The 25,865-nt window shown below is 48.1% G+C and overlaps 1 protein-coding gene across 1 annotated transcript in view; it reads left to right on the forward strand.

Moving 5' to 3' along the window:
• Positions 1-25,865, forward strand: part of LOC140393924 (collagen alpha-3(VI) chain-like) — a 369,822-nt gene that overhangs the window by 226,956 nt on the left and 117,001 nt on the right. The window contains exons 15-18 of the mRNA XM_072480566.1: positions 1,354-1,950; positions 11,484-12,086; positions 21,018-21,623; positions 23,608-23,954. Of these exons, the coding sequence (XP_072336667.1) occupies positions 1,354-1,950; positions 11,484-12,086; positions 21,018-21,623; positions 23,608-23,954 (2,153 nt within the window). The remainder of the gene's footprint in view (positions 1-1,353; positions 1,951-11,483; positions 12,087-21,017; positions 21,624-23,607; positions 23,955-25,865) is intronic.

The raw sequence follows: 25,865 nt of genomic DNA on the forward strand, positions 1-25,865 counted from the left end.
ATGAAGGGCTTATCTTATGAAGAAAGGTCAAACAAGTTGGGCCTAGGCCCATTGGAGTTCAAAAGAAGAAGTGATCTTATTCAAACACGTAAGATCTTGAGGGGTCTGGATAAGGGTGGACACTGATGGAATGTTTCATCTTGTGGAAAGAGATGAGTGAATCTCAGACAGATGTGAGGAGAATTCTTTTCTCTCAGGAGGTCATTCAACTTGTGGAATTCTATTCCCCAGAAAGCAATGAAGGGCAGGGTCCTGATAGATTTTTGATAGGTAAGGAGTCAAGGGTTATTGGGGGCAGGCAGGAAATTGGCCATGATTTTACTGAACGGCAAAGCAGGTTTGAAGGCCAAAATGGCCTACTCTTGCTCCGAGGTCCAATTTTCCTGTGTTTCCCCAGTACTTGGCATGTAATTTCTGGGCTTATCTTTACACCCTTTTTTTGAACAAAGTGGTAACATTTCTAATTCTGCAGCCGAGGGAAGACTGTAAAATTATGGCCAGTGCCTCTGTAATTTCCACTCTCACTTTCATCAGTAGCCTTGGATGCATCTCATACGGTCCTGGTACCTTACCAACTTTAAGTACAGGTAGTCTATCCAATACCGCCTCCTCCAGAGCAATTGTAAATCGCTCAAGGGTTGAATTACCTCTCAGCTATGCCCTCTGACCCCCTTTTTGGTTCCTAATCAGGCCTATTTCTACTTTTACCATCCTTTTATTGTGTATATGTCTATGGAAGACTTTGGGGTTGGAATTTTCCAGTCCAGGACCAGTATTCCCACCCAAAGGTTACTACCCAAGTTAATGTACCTTTGGCTGGTCCATCAAATTTTCCACCATGGGTGGGACTGGAAAATTCTGGTCTGTGGTTCCTTTTTATATTAACTAACTCACCTTGGGCGAATGCATTAAATTTGGGTCCATCCTGAGGAAAATTATATCATCATTCCTTGATTGGCACTGGGCCAAAATCCTGGAACTCCCTCTCTAACAGTTCCAGGCATATCTGTCTTCTCATGGGCAATGGAAGATGGGCAATGATGCCAGTAGTGCTCATATCCTGATATGTTGCTTTTAAAGAAGTTATAGAAGCTGCTGGTAATTTTCAAATTATCTTTCACCATGAAAGTTCTGACTCAATCCACAACTCCCAATATTGCATTGGTTTGGTCACTTGCTTGAGCAGGCTCGAGGGGCCCAATTTGCATGTTCGTATTTACTTCACAAGTAGTCAATATTATCTGGATCTCAAATGGAAGTCCTACATCTCAATAATAAATGTGCCTCTACAAAATCTTATTTCATGGCAAATATGTTTCTGCAAAACAAAAATCTTTTTCCTGTTTGTTACAGATGCCGTTAAGAGGGATATTGTGTTCCTTGTTGATGAGTCGGACAAAGTCAGAGGTGCTTTCCCTTCAGTTCAAAGATTCATTTCTAATGTTGTCGACAATCTTGATGTTGAAAGTGACAAAGTCCGAGTTGGTGTAGCACAATACAGTGATGATCCCAGAGTTAATTTCCTCTTGAACAATTTTTCAACAAAAGATGAAGTGAAGGCAGCAATAAGAGGCCTCAGGCCTAAAGGAGGACGACGAGTCAACACTGGTAAAGCATTGGATCATGTCAAAAAGAATGTGTTTAATATATCTGCTGGAAGCAGAATACACGAAGATGTGCCCCAGTTCTTGATCTTAATCACTGCCAGCAAATCCTCTGATGATGTTACTCAGGCAGCACTGGCACTGAAAGAGGCTGGAGTAGCACCTTTCAGTATTGGGTCAGGAAATGCAGATGACGATGAACTCCAAAAGATTTCATTATCCCCGAATTATGTGTTCAAGGTGAATGATCTGCACAATGTGGCAACAATTCAACAGCAACTTCAGTCACCGTTGACAACACTGAATAAACATAAAATACAACAAATCATAGCAGATGCTCCTGCAGGTGAGAAACACCTTTAGAATTATTTAAAATAAATTCTACACATATAGATTAAAATTTACAATATATCACCAAATTTGTAATAGATAGTTTGTTAAATATTGGCATTATTAGAAAAATGAATGAATGAATGAATTGCTTTTAGAGTTTGAACAAGAAACAATTCTGAGAGACCAAATTGTTCTGCATTTGGAGAGGCAGGGATTAATCAAGAACAGTCAGCATGGTTTCGTTAAGGGGAGATTATGGTCGCGATTGATCAGCCTCATCGCGCCCGACTCGGTGATGTGGCAATGCTGTTAAATTTCGCGAGAGTCCTCTCGTGAGATTTGCGATGTTCAGAACGCCTCGCAAGATCTAATGGGATCTGGCACGATGTCGCAATCTGGACCTCATGCTACCTGGGCAAGATCTGGATTCATATATTTAAGTAACCCATTAGTCTCATTTTAAATATAACGGCGCTCGATTTTCCTAAGGCCCAGGAATGAACGGCTTTACCTGGGAGCCCTCACCACGGTGGCGTTTAGCACTAGTCCACACAAACATGGATCAGGTGTAACACCATCTGGGGGTTTTCCCAGGCCATTGGAGGTCCCAGGGTGGTTGGGCTCTGTACAGGGTGGTACACTGGCACTCCCACTGGCACCCGGGCATCTTGGCACTGCCATCCTGGTACCCTAATAGAGCCACTCAGGCACACTGGCAGTGCCACCCAGGCAGTGCCAGCATGCAAGCCTGGCAGGTGCCAGGTTGCCCATGCCAGGGATCGGGCCCAGGAGGGATGCCTTCCTCTTATGAAATGGTGTGTGTGTGTGGGGGGGGGGGGGGATTCGAGGGCTTTCTAAGAGGTATGTTGGGGCATTGGGGGGGGTTGACACATGTGGCATTTTAAAATGGCACCCCAATCTCTTATTTTGCGAAGATGTGCCCTGGTGTGTAGGTGAGGGCTATGCATTTGAAGTAGTCTACTTGGACTTCAGCACGGCTTGTAATAAGGTCCCACATGGGAGATGAAGAGCGAAGGTAGGAGTCCATGGCATCCATGTATTACAACACCAGCAGCTAGCGCGCTCTCAATTCGAGCCCCACAGGTGCCGGAGTCCCAACATAAGTGAATTAACCAATAATTTAAATAGATTTTCTGAGATATATTATCATAGAATTTACAGTGCAGAAGGAGGCCATTCGGCCCATCGAGTCTGCACCGGCACTTGGAAAGAGCACCCTACCCAAGGTCAACAACTCCCCACACCTCCACCCTATCCTCCCCACACCTCCACTCTATCCCCATAACCCAGTAACCCCACCCAACTCTAAGGGCAATTTATCATGGCCAATCCACCTAACCTGCACATCTTTGGACTGTGGGAGGAAACCGGAGCACCCGGAGGAAACCCACGCACACACGGGGAGGATGTGCAGACTCCGCACAGACAGTGATCCAAGCCGGGAATCGAACCTGGGACCCTGGCGCTGTGAAGCAATTGTGCTAACCACTGTGCTACCATGTTGATCTGTGACCCTTGACTGCTCCAAGACGTACAGGCACTAGGGGCGGGATTCACTCAGCCCGGGGCCGGGCCAGAAAATCCCCCCGACCAGAGAATGGGTGCCATTGGCGCCAGCGTGGTTCGTGCAGCGCCAGTCACAGGCCGTTCTACGCGGCCGGTCCGCCGATTCGCGGCCCGGGATGGTCCGAGCGGCCGTCGTGGAAACGCTGCTCTCAGCCGGTGGGAACTCAGTGTGACAGGGTCGGGGAGCAGCTTGTGCAGGAGGGGGGGTCTGACCCTGGGGGGAGCCTCCGAAGTGACCTGGCCCGTGATCGGGCCCACCGATCGATGGGCCGGCCTCTCTGGCTGGGGGCCTCTTTTCCTACGCGCCAGCCCCTATAGTCCTGCGCCATGTTGCGTCAGGGCCGGAGTGTTGAAGGAAGCCACTGCGCATGTGCATGGATCCTGCGCCGCCCAGTTCGCACCACGATCAGCAGCTGGAGCAGCGTGAACCGCTCCAGTGCCGTGCTGGCCCCCTGTAGGGGCTAGAATTAGTCGTGGAGTCGGCCCGTTCATGCCGTCGTAAAACGCGACGGGGTTTACGACGATGTGGACACTCTGCCGCGGGATTACAGAATCTTGCCCTATATATTTAAGTAAAACGTAATAACTTTTTATTTATAACAAGAGATAAACATGTCCTGGTGATAACAGAACAATGGTCTGCTAATCTAATTACTCCCCTCTTTTACAATTGTACCTTCCACCCGCATACACACAAGACAGACACACAGTGGAAAAGGGAAGGATCAAAATAATGGGGATTAAAAGGGAAGTAAGATGGGTCTCTTTGTTGCTGAAGTTGTAATCTTTGTAGTTGGCTAACTTCCTCGGACGCAAAGTGTTGAAACCCATTAGTGGGATTGGATCCTCTGGTGTGTGCCTTCAATTAGAACCTGCAGGCTGTAAAATTTCCTCTGGGTCACAGTCACGTGATGTACCTCCATCAGATTGTCTCTCAGTCTCAATGAGATAATATTAGAATTTTCTGCCTGAGAATGTAAAAGAGGGTTTTCCATCCACTCTGCCTCTAGGCTGCAGGCCTGCTCTTTCTGCAGTGGAGGGGAGAGAACAACACTATTTTCTTTGGGACCTCTAGAGATGTGAGGAGAGATATCAGACAAGGCTTTCCTCGGCCTTTCAGAGTTTAAGCTTTCACAGGCTGGCTGGAGAGAGTTTCAATCGCCAGCCTTCGCCGATGGAGAAAGTCTAAACCTGTGTCCCTGCTCTCTCCTGTACGAAGCGGAACGAAACTCAAAATGGAGTCTTCCCTCCTTACATAATCCACTGGCGCTCTCTGCCAATCAAACCCAAAAGCCACACACTGCCAGGAATTCCAAAAGAGTTGATTAGCTGCTAGTCAGATCCATCAAAATATGACAGCTCTGCACCATGCCAAGCAGCACACTGTTCCAAGGGGAGTCCTTGGACCAGTCCAAATCGTATATTAGACTGAGTTAGTTCAGTTTAAAAAGCACAGTTGCAGAATTGTAGCAGCCAGAAGAATGGAACATAAAGGGAGTTACACAGGAAAAGCAAAATTTAATCAGGGAAAGCAAGGATTAAGCATGGGGATTCTTACAGAAGGAACATTTGGAAATTGGATCTAGAATTAGCTAAGTGGCAGGATGCAGAGGGTGCTGGTTAGGGGGGTGGTTTTCTGAATAGAAGCCTGTGTCCAGTGGGGTCCTGCAGGGATCAGTATTGGGGGCCTTGCTGTTTGTGGTTTATATAAATGATTTAGACATGAATGTCGGAGGGGTGATCAGTAAGATGATGGATGATACAAAATTGGTGGGGTGGTAAATAGTGAGTTGGATGGCCTTACAATGGCAATTAGAGGAGGATTTAGATGGGCTGGTCAGATGAACTGATCAGTAGCAAATGGAATTCAATCCAAATAGAGACCCAGGTTCAATTCCAGCCTTGGGTAACTGTCTGCGTGTATCTTCGGGTGCTTCGGTTGCTTGCCACAGTCCAAAGATGTGCGATTAGGTGTATTGGCCATGCCAAATTGCCCCTAAGTATCCAAAGGTTAGGTGGGGTTACGGGGATGGGGCAGGGGAGCGGACCAAGGTAGGGTTCTCTTTCAGTGGGTTGGTGCAGACTCAATGGATCGAATGTCCTCCTTCTGCACTGTAGGCATTCCATGATTCTATGTTAAGTGTGAGGTGATGCACTTGGGCAGGACAAACACAGCAAGGGAATACATGATAAACTGCAGAATCTTGGGAAGCACCAAGGATCAGTGGCACCTTGGTGTGCATGTACACACGGTGCCTTAAGTTAGCAGGGCAGATAAATATAGTGGTTCAGAAGGCATATGGTACACTTACTTTTATGAGCCGAGGCATAGAGTTTAAGACCAGGGAAATTATGCTGGAACTGTACAAAACGTTGGTTAGGCCATAGCTAGAGTATTGTGTGCAGTTCTGTAATCCATATTATAGGAGGGATGCAGGTGGCACGGTGGTGCAATGGCGGCCACTGGTGCCTTACGGCGCCGAGTACCTGGGTTCGATTCTGGCCCCGGGTCACTGTCCATGTGGAGCTTGAACATTCTGCCCGTGCTTGGGTGGGTCTCATCCCCAAAACCCAAAGATGTGCAGGGTAGATGGATTAGCCATACTAAATTGCCCTTTAATTGGGAAAACAAATTATAGGGGAGATGTGTAAACACTAGAAAGAGTGCAGAGGAGATTTACCAGAATGTTGCCTGGGCTGAAGAGTTTTAGCTGTGAAGGCTAGCTAGATTAGCTGAGAAGTCAAATAGATCTGGGCGTGCAAGTCCACGGAAATTTGAAGGTGGCAACACAAGTGGGCAACAAGCATAGGGAATGCTTGCCTTCATTGGACGAGGCATCGAGTATAAAAACTGGTAAGTCATGCTACAGTTGTATAAAACCTTGGTAAGGCCGCACTTGGAATATTGCAAACAATTCTGGTCGCCACACTACCAGAAGGATGTGGAGGCTTTGGAGAGGGTGCAGAGGAGGTTTACCAGGATGTTGCCTGGTCTGGAGGGTGTTAGCTATGTGCAGGGGCTGAATAGACTCGGACTCTTTTCATTAGAAAGACGGAGGTTGAGGGCTGACCCGATAGAGATCTACAAGATTATGAGGGGCATGGATAGAGTCGAGGGGCAGGCACTCTTTCCCAAGGTGGAGGGGTCAGTCACCAGGGGGCATAGGTTTAAGGTCCAGGGAACAAAGTTTAGAGGAGATGTGTGAGGCAGGTTTTTTACGCAGAGGGTGGTGAGTGTCTGGAACGCGTTGCCAGGGTAGGTTGTGGAAGCAAATACATTAACGGCGTTCAAAAGGCATCTTGGCAAACACATGGATAGGATGAGTATAGAGGAATATGACACAAGGAAGTGCTGAGGGTTTTGGCCAAGGTTGGTATCATGACCGGTACAGGCTTGGAGGGCCTAAGGGTCTATTCTTGTGCCGTATTGTTCTTTGTTCTAAGACGATTGGATGGACTGAGGTTGTTTTCCTTGGGGCAGTTAAGACTGAGTGGGAATATGTTTGATATGTATAAAATTATGACGGGCATAGATAGACAGGAAGATACCGTTCCCCTTGGTGGAGGGATCGATGACCAGCGGGCATAGATTTTAATTAAGGGTCAGGAGGTTTAAGAACATTAAGAACATTACATTACAGCGCAGTACAGGCCCTTCGTCCCTCGATTTTGTGCAGACGTGTGAAACCACTCTAAAGCCCATCTACACTATTCTGTTATCGTCCATATGTCTATCCAATGACCATTTGAATGCCCTTAATGTTGGCGAGTCCACTACTGTTGTAGGCAGGGCATTCCACGCCCTTACTACTCTCTGAGTAAAGAATCTACCTCTGACATCTGTCCTATATCTAACTCCCCTCAATTTAAAGCTATGTCCCCTCGTGCTGGACATCACCATCCGAGGAAAAAGGCTCTCACTGTCCACCCTATCTAATCCTCTGATCATCTTGTATGCCTCTATTAAGTCACCTCTTAACCTTCTTCTCTCTAAGGAAAACAGCCTCAGGTCCCTCAGCCTTCCCTCATAAGATCTTCCCTCCATACCAGGCAACATTCTGGTAAATCTCCTCTGCACCATTTCCAATGCTTCCACATCCTTCCTATAATGCGGCGACCAGAATTGCACGCAATACTCCAAATGCAGCCGCACCAGAGTTTTGTACAGCTGCAACATGACCTCATGGCTCCGAAACTCTAACCAATGCCTCTACCAATAAAAGCTAACACACCGTACGCCTTCTTAACAACCCTCTCAACCTGGGTGGCAACTTTCAGGGATCTATGTACATGGACACCTAAATCTCTCTGCTCATCCATACTTCCAAGAATCTTACCATTAGCCCAGTACTCTGTCTTCCTGTTATTCCTTCCAAAATGAATCACCTCACACTTTTCTGCATTAAACTCCATTTGCCACCTCTCAGCCCAGCTCTGCAGCTTATCTATGTCCCTCTGTAACTTGTAACATCCTTCTGCACTGTCCACAACTCCACCGACTTTAGTGCCATCTGCAAATTTACTCACCCATCCTTCTACGCCCTCCTCCAGGTCATTTATAAAAATGACAAACAGCAGTGGCCCCAATATAGAGGGGATGTGAGGAAAAATATTTTCACCCAGAAGATAGTGGGAGTCTGAAACTCACTGCTTGAAAGGGTGGTGGTGGCAGAGCCTCTCATAAAATTTGGGAAGTGTTTAGATGTGCACTTGCAATGCCAAGACATACAAGGCATACAATGCCAAGACATACAAAATGAGATTAGAATATTTAGGTCGTTGGTTTTGACCAGTATAGGCTGAAGGGCCTTTCTGTGCTGTAGGTCTCTATGACTATGGGCGCGATCCAGTGGCCACGCTGCGCCGGAAAAGCAGGGCGATGCGGTGCAACGTGGCTGCTGAAATCCAGGAGACCTGCACTCGAGATCTACCCGACTCGCAAGGCCTCTTGAGATTCAGTGCAATCTCGCGAGACTTTGCAAGGTGAATCCTGCCCACAATGGGTAGGATCATGTTTTAGCCAATCAGCATATTAGAGCGAGGCAGTAAGCCTTACTCTAATGTGCAAGTTTCTGAGTTACGCAAGGCTTTGGGTTTCAATCCCTTCGCTTCGGGGACCTTGGGTGAGCTCCGTTTGATACAAACGGCGACGGGACGGAACAACACGTGTGAGAGTCCCAAGGGGATTGGAGGCCCCCAGCTGCATACACTTTAGGCAGGGTGACCCCGGCAGTGCTAGCCTGGTATCCTGGCAGTGCCACCTGGGTGCCGGCCTGGCACTGCCAAGGTGCCCAGGTGGCACTGCTAGCTGGTATGAGCACTGCCAGGGTGCGAAGTTGGCACTGCCAAGGTGTAAAGCTGGCATTTCTTGCACATGCGCAATCAGGCCGTGGCTGCCCAACATGGCTGTTGGAGCATGTGGGGAGGGGGAGGGGGAGGGGGATTCTCCCATATTGTCTTTGGGTTGAAGGGGATGTCAGGGATTGTTTGTGGGCCTTGAAAATCGGGACGCCATTTAGAAATGCGGTCCCAATCTCTCGAAACGGTGCTATGTGCGGCCTCTGCCGCGCATTCCCCATTCAGGCCCCTTATTCAACACGTCTCACAATGAACAGCCATGTGTTTCTCAGCACTGCGAGTGCTGGGAAACATGTGGCTCAATGTGCTCGCTTGGGGACTTTGTTCCCTTTTGGGAAGATAACGCCGTATGGGCGCAATTCTCCCATCGGGAGACTAAGTCCCGACGCCGGAGTGAAAACCGGAGTGTTTCACTCCGGCGTCGGAGGCCGTTCCTGGCCCCCTATTCTCCCGCCCCCGGGGGGCTAGGAGCGGCGCCACATCATTTACGCGCACCGGGCCTTGGCGCCACGTAAAAGCGGCGCCGCGTAAATGACGCGACCGGCGCCGCGTAAATGACGTCACCCGCGCATGCGCAGTTGCCGTCCTCCCCACAGCCGCCCCGCAAGAAGATGGCAGATCGATCTTGCAGGGCAGCGGAGGAAAGGAGGTCCTCCTTCAGAGAGGCTGGCCCGCCAATCAGTGGGCACCGATCGCGGGCCAGACCCCTTTTGAGCCCCCCCTGGTGCAGGAACCCCCCTCGCCCCCCCCACAGGCCGCCCCCCCAGCGCTCCCGCGCTGTTCCCGCCAGCAGCGACCAGGTGTGGATGGCGCCGGCGGGAACCTGTCGTGTTGGGCAGGCCGCTCGGCCCATCTGGGCTGGAGAATCGCCGCTCCCCCATTACCAACGGCAAGCGGCGATTCTCCCAGCGGCCAGCCGTGATTCGCGCCGCGCCGATTTGGGGGGGGGCAGAATCACGTGCGGGCGTCGGGACGGCGTGGCGGGACTCGCGCACCGCCTGGGGGATTCTGCGTGGGGTGGGGGGAGAATTCCGCCCTATATGTTTGTTTTGTAGATTTAGAAACAGCATTCGATCGAGTTGTCCAAATTAGCTCTTGACATGTTGAAAGACATTGGTGTAGACTGGGGACTCATAGGAAATCTGAATATGGAACCAATAGCAACTGGAAATGGAGTTTGACAGAAGTGTGTGGATCACCAGTCCTCCTATAGAAGCAATCATTAAAAAAGCAGATGAAGACGCAGAATCTAACACTAATTGGTGGAAGTTTGGGGTGACTGTGAATGATAACATCAATTAGATTTGCAGATTACGAAGCACTTGTAGCGAGCACAGAAGAAGGATTACAGGAACTAATAGATCAGCTAGTAACAGCAAGCATGGACCTTGGAATGAAGGTAAATATCAACAGAACTAAAGTGATGCATATCTTAAAATTACCAAGAAGTATTCACATTGGCCCAGTCTCCGGATGGCGGGGGTTCCTCGAGAATGGGTGGGAGGGGGCATGAGGGGACATTGTGGGTGGCAGGGTGGCTTGAACTGGTATGGATTGGGCATGGTGAGTGTTTAGAGGATGAGGCAATGTGTGGGCTTTGTATTTTTTCTTTCACTGGGATAATGCTGCATGGCACCAAGATGGGAAAATGAACAGTGCAACCCAGCACCAGTCATCTGCTATGTCTGCTTCCAGACTTCTTCCTGGGTCAGCTGGTCTGATTCCAACTCATAGCCATTTTTAGATCTGGTTCCAAGGAATGAGGTAGGTCAAGTAGATCAATTGTCAATACGGGGACATTCAGGAAACAATGGTTAATGTGTAAGGTCTAAATTATCTATGGAAAAGAACAAGGACCAATATAGAGTAATTAGAGGAGGGCCAATTTCCTCAAGGTTCAGAACAGCTGTAGCCCAGGTAAATGTAGCCCGGACCTTTGAATAGTGGTGGTAGAGAAATTTGTTTCCATCACCTGCTGACGTGGAATCTTTCTCATTTTTACCACCTGCTTTGACATGTGTGGGAAGGTTTTGCAGGTTCATATTCAATATGTTTGGCTGTGTTATGACTGATCTTCCTTAGTCAGCAAGTCTTGGGTGGGACTCGAACATGGGGTTTCTGACTCAAAGGCAGGAACATTACCTACTGTCCCACAAGGTGGCACAGTGGTTAGCACTGTCGCCTCAACGGCTCCAGGGTCCCGAGTTCAATTCTGGCCTTGGGTGACTGTGTGGATTTTTCACATTCTCCCCGTGTTTGCGTGGGCTTTCTCCGTGTGCTTTGAGTTCCTCCCATAGTCTAAAGACGTACAGGTTAGGTGGATTGGCCATGCTTAATTGCCCCTTAGTGTCCAAACGGCGAGGTGGGATTACAGGGATAGGGTGGAGGCATGGCCTTAAGTAGGGTGCTCTTTCCATTGACCGGTGCAGACACGATGGGCCGAATGACCTCCCGCTTTGTAAATTCTATAAAGGTGTCCTAGTTTCTAAGTGCCCAACTTCAAATTTATGTGAATTTTGTGAAAATCTGAGTAAATTATATGTAATGTTCTGTGTAATGAACCAATTAAAAAATAGAATTGTTTTGCATTTCCACTTCCAGATCCTTCCAAGAAAGACATTGTGTTCCTGATTGATGGATCCAGCAATATTGGAACTCAAGAATTTGCCCACATCCGTGATTTTATCTTGAATATAATCAGTCATCTTGATGTTGGAGCCAACAAAGTTCGCATTGGCCTGGCACAATACAGCAACAATGGAAAAACAGAGTTTGTGTTGAAACAACATTCAAATAAAGCCACCCTTCAAGGCGCCATCAGGCGGATTAGACCAAAAGGTGGGGCCCCACTTAACACCGGCAGAGGCTTGGACTTTGTCTTGAAAAACCACTTCACCAAATTGGCCGGCAGCAGACAGCATCAAGGAGTTCGCCAATATTTGCTAGTCATTAATGGAGAGAAGTCCAGAGATGATATCAGCCCTTATTTGGGCTCATTGAAAAGTTCAGGAATTAATGTTTTCAGCATGGGAGCAAAGAACGCAGACAGAGGTGAACTTGAACGAATCACAACCCTTCCTCATGCTACATACAAAGTGAAAAACTTCCAAGACCTTAAAGGTGTGCAACAGAATTTGCTCACTCAATTGCTGATGGAAGATCCTAACACATATGAACCAGAACCGACCAAGATTCCTACTCAAGGTGTGTATCCAAAGCTGAGAATCATTGATCTCAACATTAGTGGATGAGGTTATTTCATACTCATGGCTTTCTGTTATCTGCTTTTTAAAATTCTGGCATTAATCCGCTCCCAATGGGTTAAACTTCCACTGACAGTCAGCAGAGGAATGATATGTATTGCTTGTAATATAATGAATGAAGTTGTGAAGTTGAGAATCCAGTTTCCATGGCTTTGCTGCTTTATTGAAAAGGTCAATATTTACTGTTTCCAGAAACAAATAGCAGTTTTGCTTTGTGCAGGAGGGAAAGAATAATAATAACAATAATCGCTTATTGTCACAAGTAGGCTTCAATGAAGTTACTGTGAAAAGCCCCGAGTCGCCACATTCCAGCGCCTGTTAACAAAAGGTTACATTTATTTTTTGCCAAATTTGGTAGAAGGAAATGAAAGAGTTGAAGGAAATAATTTTAGGGTTTTGGAAAAGAATGAGCCAGATCAAGAAATTATTTGAGCCAGCCTCAATTTCAACATCGTTAAGATGAGGAAAAAGGAAGAAAAATGTAAGTTGGTAGATTTGGAAATTTGGAGGAATAGAATAGGAAAAGTAGAATGAACATTAAACATTGAGCTGAATTTTCCTTTGTGAATCCTGATCCGGCTGATGGGAGGAATTGTAGGTCGGGAACCCCCACTCACGCCCCATTCAATGTCTGTTCTGGGAGTCCCAACCAATTAAGGACACAGGGCAGACCTTGAAGGCTAGATGGCCAATAAGAGGCATCAGAGGCCCATCGTCAGAAGTGAGAGCTCCTGATACAGCTAGGTGAAAGACAATAGAGGTGCTCTCTGGAAGTTGTTTAAAAACCAAAAGTGACAACAGCTTTGTGATTGCCCATTGTGGCGGGGTCTGTGATGGCAGCTGTACCAAGCTCAGAATGCCAGCTTCAGGTGGTGGGGGTGACTGGAATGCAGTGTAAAACAACACTGGAGCATAGCCCCACCCCACCCTAGGCAGGCCTCAGGAGTCATCCTTGGATCAGTAACCTTCATAGGCACTTCAATACCTGTTGTTTGGGGACAGGTAGCCCACCCACCTCTCAACCTCCCAATGAGGTTCTTCAAAGAGGCCCTGAGGCAGCATTTTCATGTTCTTTTTATATCATCTGCTTTTTTAATGATTGCTTCTATAGGAGGACTGGTGATCCACACACTTCTGTCAAACTCCATTTCCAGTTGCTATTGGTTCCAAACATTGGGTTTTAGAGTATCCAATTCATTTTTCCAATTAAGGGGCAATTTAGCGTCGCCAATCCACCTACCCTGAACATCTTTGGGTTGTGGGGGCGAAACTCACGCAAACACGGGGAGAATGTGCAAACTACACACGGACAGTGAACCAGAGCCAGGATCAAACCTGGGACCTTGGTGCCGTGAGGCAGCAGTGCTAACCACAGCGCCACTGTGCTGCCCCAACATTGTCATGTTGATGGGAAATTGTGGATCCTCACCAGCTGTTTAAAAATTCAGCTCATTATTTAAAATAATAATGACTTCACAGTGCAGGGTCCCAGGTTCGATTCCCCACTGGGTCACTGTCTGTGCGGAGTCTGCACGTTCTCCCCGTGTCTGCGTGGGTTTCCTCCGGGTGCTCCGGTTTCCTCCCACAGTCCAAAGACGTGCAGGTTAGGTGGATTGGCCATGATGAATTGCCCTTAGTAACCAAAAAGGATAGGAGGGGTTATTGGGTTACGTGGATAGGGTGGAAGGTGAGGGCTTAAGTGGGTCGGTGCAGACTCGATGGGCCGAATGGCCTCCTTCTGCACTGTTGTTCTATGTTCTAGATTAACTTCCAGATTTAATCCATAATCTATACTGAGTTAGCTGCCTCTGAGCTAGGAATCAATTGGTCTTTGAATTCCAACGTAAGGAGGAGGAAAATGGTCTATTAGGTGGAGAATGCATGTGTAGCCTCCTGTTTCTCCTTATTTTTTCTTGGGATGTGAATGTTGCTGGCAAGAGTATTATTTGTTGCTCATCCTGAATTTCCCTTGAGAGGTGGTGGTGAGCCACCTCTTGAATCGTTGCAGTCCTTGTGGTGTACCTGCACCACAGTTAGGGAGAGAATTACAGGAATTTGACTCGGGGACAGTAAAGTAACAGTGATAAATTTCCAAGTCAGGATGGTGTGTGGCTTGGAGGGGAAGTGGCTGGTGGTAGTGCCCCCATGCATCTCTGCCCTTATCTTTCCAGATGGTAGAGGTTGTGGGTTTTAAAAATGAATAGCTGCTTGCTTCTTGTAGATGGTACACACTGCTGCCACTGACTCAGTGGTGGAGTGGGTGATGATAGGTGAAAAGCCTGTTTTGTCCTGGATAGTGTTGAGCTTCTTGAGTGTTTTGGAACTGCACTCAGCCAAGCAAGTGGAGAGTATTCTATCACTCTCCTGGGGCGAAATTCTCCCCCAACGGCGCTATGTCCGCCGACGGGCGCCAAAAACGGCGCCAGTCAGACTGGCATTGCGCCGGCCCAAAGGTACGGAATGCTCCGCATCTTTGGGGGCCGAGCTCCAACATTGAGGGGCTAGGCCGACGCCGGAGGGATTTCCGCCCCGCCAGCTGGCGGAAATGGCGTTTGTTGCCCCACCAGCTGGCGGAAATGGCGTTTGGTGCCCCGCCAGCTGGCGTGGAAATGCGGCGCATGCGTGGGAGCGTCAGCGGCCGCCGACAGTTTCCCGCGCATGCGCAGTGGGGAGAGTCTCTTCCGCCTCCACCATGGTGGAGGCCGTGGCGGAGGCGGAAGGGAAAGAGTGCCCCCACGGCACTGGCCCACCCGCGGATCGGTGGGCCCCGATCGCGGGCCAGGCCACCGTGGGGGCACCCCCCGGGGTCAGATCGCCCCGCGCCCTCCCCAGGACCCCGGAGCCCGCCCACGCCGCCTGGTCACGCCGGTAAATACCAGCTTTGATTTACGCCGGCGGGACAGGCAATTTCTGGGCAGGACTTCGGCCCATCAGGGCCGGAGAATTGAGCAGGGGTCCCGCCAACCGGCGCGGCCCAATTCCCGCCCCCGCCCAATCTCCGGTACTGGAGACTTGGGCGGGGGCGGGATTCACGGCGGCCAATGGCCATTCTCCGACCCGACGCCCCTGATTTGTGCCTTGTAGAGGGTGAGCAGGCTTTGGAGAGTCATGATCTAAGTTATTCAGAGTAGAAACCCCAACCTCTGACCTGTTCTTAAACCAAAGTATCTCTATGGTTCAGTTTAGGTTGAGGTCAATGTAACCCCAGGATGGTATAGTGGGGAATTCAATCATGCTAGTGCTGTTGAATATTAAGATGAGATGGTTAGATTATTTTTCTTTGGAGGTGGCCTTTGCCTGACACAAGAGAGGCCACTAAACAGCCCAAGGTTCACATATGTGGCATGGCCTGCTTCAGTGTCTGAGGAGTCTTGAATGATACTGAACTCTGTGCAATTATCAGCACAATTTAGAACATAGAACATAGAACATTACAGCGCAATACAGGCCCTTCGGCCCTCGATGTTGCGCCGATCTGTGAAACCACTCTAAAGCCCATCTACACTATTCCCTTATCGTCCATATGTCTATCCAATGACCATTTGAATGCCCTTAGTGTTGGCAAGTCCACTACTGTTGCAGGCAGGGCATTCCACACCCTTACTACTCTCTGAGTAAAGAACCTACCTCTGACACCTATGTCCCCTCGTGCGCGACATCACCATCCGAGGAAAAAGGCTCTCACTGTCCACCCTATCCAATCCTCTGATCATCTTGTATGCCTCAATTAAGTCACCTCTTGACCTTCTTCTCTCTAACGAAAACAGCCTCAAGTCCCTCAGTCTTTCCTCATAAGATCTTCTCTCCATACCAGGCAACATTCTGGTTAATCTCCTCTGCACCCTTTCCAATGCATCCACATCCTTCCTATAATGCGGCGACCAGAATTGCACGCAAAGCTCCAAATGCGGCCGCACCAGAGTTTTGTACAGCTGCAACATGACCTCAAAGTTCCGAAACTCAATCCCTCTACCAATAAAAGCTAACACACCGTACGCCTTCTTAACAACCCTCTCAACCTGAGTGGCAACTTTCAGGGATCTATGTACATGGACACCGAGATCTCTCTGCTCATCCACACTGCCAAGAATCTTACCATTAGCCCAGTACTCTGTCTTCCTGTTATTCCTTCCAAAACGAATCACCTCACACTTTTCTGCATTAAACTCTATTTGCCACCTCTCAGCCCAGCGCTGCAGCTTATCTATGTCCGTCTGTAACTTGTAACATCCTTCCGTACTGTCCACAACGCCACCGACTTTAATGTCATCTGCAAATTTATTCACCATCCTTCTACGCCCTCCTCCAGGTCATTTATAAAAATGACAAACAGCAGTGGCCCCAAAACAGATCCTTGTGGCACACCACTAGTAACTGGGCTCCAGTCTGAACACTTCCCATCAACCCCCACCCTTTGTCTTCTTCCAGCTAGCCAATGTCCGATCCAAACTGCGAAATCTCCCTGAATCCCATGCTTCCGTATTTTCTGCAGTAGCCTACCGTGGGGAACCTTATCAAACGCTTTACTGAAATCCATATACACCACATCAACTGCTTTACCCTCATCCACCTGTTTGGTCACCTTCTCAAAGAACTCAATAAGGTTTGTGAGGCACGACCTACCCTTCACAAAACCGTGTTGACTATCTCTAATCAAATTATTCCTTTCCAGATGATTATACACCCTATTTCTTATAAACATTTCCAAGATTTTGCCCACAACAGAAGTAAGGCTCACTGGTCTATAGTTTCCGGGGTTGTCTCTACTCCCCTTCTTGAACAAGGGGACAACATTTGCTATCCTCCAGTCTTCTGGCGCTATTCCTGTAGACAAAGATTACTTAAAGATCAAAGCCAAAGGTTCAGCAATCTCCTCCCTAGCTTCCCAGAGAATCCTAGGATAAATCCCATCTGGCACAGGGGACTTATCTATTTTCACACTTTCCAGAATTGTTAACACCTCCTCCTTATGAACCTCAAGCCCTTCTAGTCTAGTAGCCTGAATCTCAGTATTCTCCTCGACAACATTGTCTTTTTCCTGTGTGAATACTGACGAAAAATATTCATTTAGCACCTCTCCTATCTCCTCGGACTCCAAGCACAACTTCCCACTACTGTCCTTGACTGGCCCTACTCTTACCCTAGTCATTCTTTTATTCCTGACATATCTATAGAAAGCTTTAGGGTTATCCTTGATCCTACCTGCCAAAGACTTCTCATGTCCCCTCTTGGCTCTTCTTAGCTCTCTCTTTAGCTCCTTCCTATCTAACTTGTAACTCTCGAGCGTCCTAACTGAACCTTCATGTCTCATCTTTACATAAGCCTCCTTCTTCCTCTTGACAAGTGTTTCAAATGCCTTAGTAAACCACGGTTCCCTTGCTGGACCACTTCCTCCCTGCCTGACAGGTACATACTTATCAAGGACACGCAGTAGTTGTTCCTTGAACAAGCTCCACATTTCCATTGTGCCTATCCCCTGAAGTTTTCCTCTCCATCCAATGCATCCTAAGTCTTGCCTCATCGCATCATAATTGCCTTTCCCCCAGATATAAATCTTGCCCTGCGGTATATACCTATCCCTTTCCATCACTAAAGTAAACGTAATCGAATTGTGGTCACGATCACCAAAGTGCTCACCTCCCTCCAAATCTAACATCTGTCCTGGTTCATTACGCAGTACCAAATCCAATACGGCCTCGCCTCTCATTGGCCGATCTACAAGCTGTGTCAGGAAACCCTCCTGCACACATTGGACAAAAACGGACCCATCTAAAGTACTCGAACTAGCGTTTCCAGTCAATATTTGGAAAGTTAAAGTCCCCCATAACAACTACCCTGTTGCTTTCGCTCCTATCCAGAATCATCTTTGCAATCCTTTCCTCTACATCTCTGGAACTTTTCGGAGGCCTATAGAAAACCCCTAACAGGGCGACCTCTCCTTTCCTGTTTCTAACCTCAGCCCATACTACCTCAGTAGACGAGTCCTCATCAAACGTCCTTTCTGCCACCGTAATACTGTCCTTGACTAACAATGCCATCCCTCCCCCTCTTTTACCACCTTCCCTGAGCTTACTGAAATATCTAAACCCCGGCACCTGCAACAACCATTCCTGTCCCTGCTCTATCCATGTCTCCGAAATGGCCACAACATCGAAGTCCCAGGTACCAACCCATGCCGCAAGTTCACCCACCTTATTCCGGATGCTCCTGGCATTGAAGAAGACACACTTTAAACCACCTTCCTGCCTGCCGGTACACTCCTGCAACTTTCAAACCTTACTCATGACCTCACTACTCTCAACCTCCTGTATACTGGAGCTACAATTCAGGTTCCCAAGCCCCTGCTGAACTAGTTTAAACCGTCCCGAAGAGCATTAGCAAATTTCCCCCCCCCAGGATATTGGTACCCCTCTGGTCGAGGTGTAGAACATCCCGTTTGTAGAGGTCCCACCGACCCCAGAATGAGCTCCAATTATCCAGTAATCTGAAACCCCCCCTCCTGCACCATCCCTGTAGCCACGTGTTCAACTCCTCTCTCTCCCTATTCCTTGTCTCGCTATCACGTGGCACGGGTAACAACCCAGAGATAATAACTCTGTTTGTCCTAGATCTAAGTTTCCACCCTAGCTCCCTGAATTCCTGCCTTACATCCCTATCCCTTTTCCTACCTATGTCATTGGTACCGATGTGGACACGCGCCCTGGCACCTGGGAGGCAGCACACCAAGCACGAGTCTCTTTTGTTCCCACAGAATCTCCTATCTATCCCCCTAACTATGGAGTCTCCAATGACTAATGCTCTGCTCCTCTCCCCCCTTCCCTTCTGAGCAACAGGGACAGACTCTGTGCCAGAGACCTGCACCCCATGGCTTACCCCTGGTAAGTCACCCCCCCCAACAGTATCCAAAGCGGTATACTTGTTACTGAGGGGAACGACCACAGTGGATCCCTGTACTGACTGCTTCCTCCCAGCCCCTCTTACCGTCACCCATCTATCTTTATTCTTCGGAGTAACTACATCCCTTAAGCTTCTATCTATGACCACCTCTGCCTCCCGAATTATCCGAAGTTCATCCAGCTCCAGCTCCAGTTCCCTAACGTGGTTTCTGAGGAGCTGGAGATGGGTGCACTTCCCACAGATGAACCCGAGAATTTCCAAACTGGCACGGCAAAGAGGAAAAGTCAGAGGGGGCCTGGCTCTACCGAACTTACAATACTACCACTGGGCAGCAACGGCAGAAGAAGTGAGGGGATGTGTACAAGAACCCGACACAGATTGGGTGCAAATGGAGGAGGCATCCTGTAAAGGAACGACCCTCCGGACCCTGGCTACAGCAGCACTCCCATCCTCCTCAGCAAGATACACAACAAGCCCAGTGGTAGCGGCCACACTGAGAATGTGGGCCCAGTTTAGACAGCACTTCGGGATAACCAAAATGTCCCTCATGGCCCCCATCTGCGGCAATCACAGATTCCCCCCAGCCATGCTAGATACCACCTTCAAAAGATGGAGGCGCGACGGGGGCACGCTGACAGTCGGGGACTTCTATGTAGGACGCAGACTGGTGACACTGGACGAACTGACGAGGAAGTGGAAACTAGCAAAAGGACTGGAATTGAGACCAAATAAAACACTTCTTCCGCAAAGAGACAGTAGGGTACCCCGGGGCCCCAGAAAACACACTACTGGAGGACTTGATAGGCAGAAGCAGCGAGAAGGGGAGGCTATATGGGAAAATATATGGACAGCTACTGGACAGAGCTCGAACACCACTGGACGAGACCAGGCAAAAATGAGATGATGAACTGGGGACAGAGATAGGATGGGGACTCTGGAGCGAAGCACTGAACAGGGCGCACTCCACCTCCTCCTGCCTAATGCAACTCAAAGTGGTGCACAGAGCGCACCTGACCAGAACCCGAATGAGCAGGTTCTTCCCGAAGGTGGAGGACAAATGCGAGCGGTGCCAGAGGGCCCGGCCAACCACACCCACATGTTTTGGGCTTGTCCCAAGCTGGCTGGGTTCTGGACAGCCTTCTCCGAGGCAATGTCCAAGCTTTTGGGGGTGAGGGTGAAACCATGCCCAACAGTGGCAGTCTTCGGGGTATCAGAGCAGCCAGAGCTACATATGGGGAAGAGGGCCAACGCCCTCGCTTTCGCTTCCCTAATCGCACGCCGGAGAATCCTGCTCGGCTGGCGATCGGCACCACCACCCAAAGCTGCAGACTGGCTCGCTGACCTCTCGGAACTTCTCCACCTGCAGAAGATTAAGTACGCCATCCGAGGGTCAGAGGAAGGCTTCCTGGATACTTGGGGGCAGTTCGCCGGCCTGGATCAAAACCTGTTCAAGGCCAGTAATGAGGAGTAAGCTAGGGGAAAAAAAGATGAGGAACCAAAGGACTGTGCAACCTGGGGGCAGAAGAAAGGTGGGGAAACCACAAGGGAAGAGGAAGGGTGCTGAAGCTAATCGGGGGTGGGGAGGGTGGGGGGGAGGAATGGGGGGGTATCATAGACCGATCCAGAGGGCAACAAAATGTACATAGAGTTAGTTAAATGAAGGACAAAACAAACCTCTCTGTAAAATAAAGTAAATTAGCGCGGGCAAGAAAAATGTAATGTATATACACAACAACTGTTTATAAATATGAGAAAAGCCAATAAAAGAGATTTTTTAAAAAAAAGTATAAAATCATCAACGTCAGGTAATAGGAGAGAAACTCAATGCAACTGGGAGAAGGTGAATTTAATGCGTGATGATTTAAAATTATCTATAGCAAGTTATGAACAGCCTGAAATTCAACATTGTTTATTATTTAACATTCACCATATTTCTAATTTACTATATTTTAATTTCCTCAATTTGTTTCTCAAGTTGCATCACAGGCTAAAGCTGATATCGTATTTCTCCTGGATGGCTCCATAAACATCGGAAGACACAATTTTCCTAGTCTTACTCAGTTTGTTTCCAGTGTAGTTGATGGTAACATTGTGGGCGACGAAGCGATCCAGGTGGGAATTGTCCAGTACAATTCCGATGTGAGTGACGAATTTTTCTTCAATACACATCGAACAAGCGATGATGTCTTTGATGCTATTCAGAATATCCAGTACAAGGGAGGAAGATTATTAAACACAGGAGCAGCCTTGAGACATGTCAAAAACAACCATTTTGTTAAATCAGCGGGGAGTAGAATTGCAGAAGGGGTCCCACAAATTGCTTTCCTCATAATTGGTGGCAAATCAAGTGATGATGCAATAGCAGCTGCACAGGAGCTAAAGAATGCTGGAATCAAAATCTTCACTCTGGCAGTGCAGGATGCAGACTCACAGGAGAGCAGCAAACTCGCAAGTGAATCAGCAGGAGCTTTCAGAGAACGTGACATAAACAAACTTTCAGAACTGACCGAGCAAGTCTTATTAGCCACAACTGATATCATTAAAGGTGACCTGTGCCCGAAAGTGGCAGAAATAATAAAAGGTAACAACTTAAGATAAAATTTAAAACATCCAAGTGAATAACTAAGCATTGGGTGTTGGCTTGGGTTGTGAGTATCACTTGTTCAGCAGTATGTTTTGATTCTTATTCCTACTCTGTGCTGAGTTAGTATAAAGACCCAGGAGGCCGAATAGTCAGGTGAACACTGGTTTATTCACGTACCTTCCAAAGAGAGTTCATGTCAACTCTTGATAATCTAGTTGTCCAACGTCTTCTGGTTTATTATCAAGGGGAGAGGGGTAGGTCTCAACTCACTTATGTGCTTTTTCATGGCTTGGCATCACGAGAGCAGCAGGAACGTCCCCAGTCACAAACTTGGACTGCCTGACCACAGAATTGGCACAGATATGGTGAACCAAATTAACTCCATCTGTCTAGTAAACTTCCATATTTCTATGATCAGAAGATGAACTGGATTATTAGAATAATGTTGTGCATTTGTGTTCATAATGCTTTATTTTGAGATAGGCAAGAATCAGAATATTGCCAAAAGACTCTTATCAGGGGCATGGGGAAAGCTCAGTAAATTGACGAGATCGTCAAAATCATATCAGCCTTGCAGAGGTCGTCTTGGGAAGCAGAGTGGCATGAAAATTCTAAAGCCCAGGTGTCAAGGTTGGCTCCACACATTTCCCCACTGACAGAGATCAGTGGTCAGCTCCCTGTGTCAGCAGCTGTTCACCTATAACCGAGCACTAAAAAGAGCAATTAGCCCCTATTTTTAGACACAGGTGGAACCTTGCAAGCAATGCACATGTTCCACCACCCCCCTTCCCCCCGCCCCCCCCCCCCCCCGCCACGCCCCCACCATTCCCAACCCCCAAATCCACACGCAGATGAACCTTGCTTAAGCTCCACAGGTGCTTATAGTGGCTGCATTGCTCTCTGTTTCTCTAGCAGCCTGGCCTTCAGCAGACTTCCACTAGACTCCATTTAAATGGGCTCAGTGTTCTGTGCTCTCACCTTGGGAACCCGTCCACTCGCCTTTCGGAATATGCAGTCCTGCGAAGAGGAAAATATTCTGCCTGATAATTTTGTGGCAAGCACTGATTGTTCAGTGATTGACTTTTAGTTAATGGCAAACTCGTCAAATGTCAATATAGGACACAATTCCACAACCTATCGATAGCCCCAGTCATAATCACAGAATAATACAGTGCAGAAGAGGCTCTTCGGCCCATCAGGTCTGCATCAACATGTGAACAAAACACCTGACCTGCCAACCTGATCCCATTTGCCAGCACTTGGCCCATAGCCTTGAATGTTATGACATGCCAAGTGCTCATCCAGGTACTCTTTAAAGGCAACCCGCCTCTACCCTCCCAGGCAGTGCATTCCAGACCGTCACTACTGTCTGGATTTTTAAAAAAATATTCTCAAATCCCCCCCTAAACCTCCAGCCCCTCACTTTGAACTTGTGTCCCCTCTTAACTGACTCTTTAACTCAGGGAACAGCTGCTCCTATCCACCCTGTCCATGCACCTAGTAATTTTGTAAACCTTGGTCAGGCCACCCCTCAGTCTTCTCTGCTCCAGAGAAAACAACCCAGGTCTAACCAACCTTCCTTCATAACTTAAATGTTGCGTCCCAGACAAAACCCTGGTGAATCGGCTCGTCGCCCCTCCAGTGCAATCGCATCCTTCCTATAATGTGGCGACCAGATTGTACACAAAAATGTAACCATATTGGCAGAAAATGTTGGAGATTTTTACATGCAATTAAATCATATAGCTAACCGCATTAGGCAATTATCAGAATTTTCACACAGAGGGATATTTCATTTCTGATGCTATTAAAACAGTTCACATTGTAAATATTTTTTCAGCTATAGTGGAAGATCCATAAGGTTTGGGATGATGTTATGCACCTCGGCTGCATAATATAGTTAGATGCTTAATGGTACCTGTCAACCGTCTATTTAAGTACTATTGACTAAAAATGAAAATGTTTTTTTCATTCCCCACAGGATGCAATGTTGATGTTTTACTTGGCTTTGATGTCAGTAGAGTTGGATTAGGAAATGATGTTTTTGCAACTCATAGAGGTTTCCAGTCCAAGGCAGGAGATATTTTACAGAGAATTTCACAGTTGCGGACAATAAGCTGCACAGGCTCACAGTCGCCCAATGTAAGAATTGGGGTCACCGTCTTTAATCAACGTGGACAAAGCCAAGTCATTGATTTGGTGGACTATCATCCCGAAATAATGACTCAATTCAACGATCTAAGAAATCTCGGTCCATATGTCTTGAATGCAGGAACTTTAGATGCATACAAGCGCACTTTTAAAGCTGGTGGTTCTGAGCGTGTTAAGGTACGTTTTTCATTCTGGGCTGTTTGTTTTTAAGTAAAAAATCATAATTGATTGGTGGCAAAAGAGCACTGTTAAGAGTTAGCGTCGTTGCTTGCTTTTTTAAATTTGAATCATCGTTATCTGTGTTTTTAATCGAGATTTTTTGGGGGTTCATTTTAATTGGTCACTCCCATAAGCGGACCTCTATTCACATGATTTGGAGTCCATCTTTTCTGTCCAATATCTGGATAGATGATATTGTGATTCAGAGAACCCTTACTCAACATAACTACTGGAACATATCAAGTATTTGCGTGTGAATCCTATTCTCTTTTCAGATGGCAGAGTGGATAAAGGACTCTTACCAACTCAAGCCACAAGCTTCAAACTGATGAATATAAACCTAAAATATGCAAATAAACGCATCTTTCAAACAAAATACAGGGGTGAATTGTCCATTTGGGAGACGATGGGCTGGATTCTCCGATTTCCAGACAATGTCCGGAGGATCCGTGGCATTCTACTTCAGAAAACTCGGCGGCGCCCCAGCACCGATCCTCAGACTGGTGAAGGGCTTGCAGCCGTGCCAGGTAAAATGCCCGGCCTCCACGACAAACACGGCCAGAGAATTGCCGGGTCCGTGGCCGCGCATGCGCACAGCAAAGACCTGCAGTGGTCACGGTGTACAACATGGCACGGCCGTGCGTGGACCTGACCTGCCAGATAGTGCCCCCCCTGGGCAGCCCCTCACCACCCCCTGACAACCCCCCACCAGTTCCCCCGGCCCTCGCCGAAGCCCCCCTGGCCAACAGCACGTCTCCTGCCTGATTATGGTGGCGCTGGACACAGTCCACAGCCGCCACACCAGGTTCCCAACCACAGACCACACGTCCCCCGCGCGGTCGGGAACTCGGTCCATCGGGGTGGAGCATCGGAGGAGGGCCTCAGGTGACGCTCTGAGGCCATCCCAACGGCGTGCGGCACGCTCCTTGATGATGCTGTTTTGGAGGGGGCGGAGCATCCGAAAACAGGCGCCGCCCCCGATTCCATCGTAAAAAGTGATTCTCCGCCCGATCACCGATTACAAAATCAGCATCGGGGAACGGAGAATCCTGCCCTATATTTTCCCGCCGGAAGAGAATTGTGACTGATTTATGAACCTCCTGGGAGTGTAAAGTGGGAAGAAATTCTGTATCCCTTGCTATGCACCATCACCACAAAGCAGCCCCCACCCCTGGATTGCCCTTGTGCCCCTCTTCCCCCATGTGCACGGGTAACCCAACCAGCCCCACCCCCATAGACCGCTGTAATAGAGACCTCCCCAGGAACCTCCTAACTAAAGGGACCACCCACAGAGCCGCCCTAACTGAAGGGACCCCCACAGAGGTAATAAATGACAGCTGTAACACTAAACTGGAAACTTCACATGTCCATTTCTCTAAGGAGAATAGCTGTGACCTGAGTCTAGACAATAAATGGTGGCTCTGAAGCCCCAGTGTTTACAAATATTGACCACATCAAAGAGAGGTAAGTGCATTCTGAGCACTAAGTGCATTCCAATCACTTCAGTGCGTGATTGAAATGCACTTGTCTCTCTCTGATGTGGTCAATGTTTATAAATATTGGGGTTTCACCACTGAGAGTCACTGATCCATGAATAGAGATGAATGAATTAAGGCTGCAGCACATTTATGGAAGCTGTCAACCACAGCCCACTACTTGAAAGCTAATGGATCTGCGGGGTTGAAACACAGGTCACAGCTGTTCTCCTTCAAGGAATGGACACATGGAGCCTTCAGGTAAGTGTTACAGCTGTAATTCTTTTCACTGCCTCTGTCTGGACTGCTCTCTAGCTTCCAGACAGGGGTCTCTTTTCTGGGGGTGGGTCCCTTTAGTTAGGGTGTTCCTGTGGGGATTCCTTCGGATAGGGCG

Source organism: Scyliorhinus torazame, chromosome 2, assembly GCF_047496885.1.
Source record: "Scyliorhinus torazame isolate Kashiwa2021f chromosome 2, sScyTor2.1, whole genome shotgun sequence".
Lineage (NCBI taxonomy): Eukaryota > Metazoa > Chordata > Chondrichthyes > Carcharhiniformes > Scyliorhinidae > Scyliorhinus > Scyliorhinus torazame.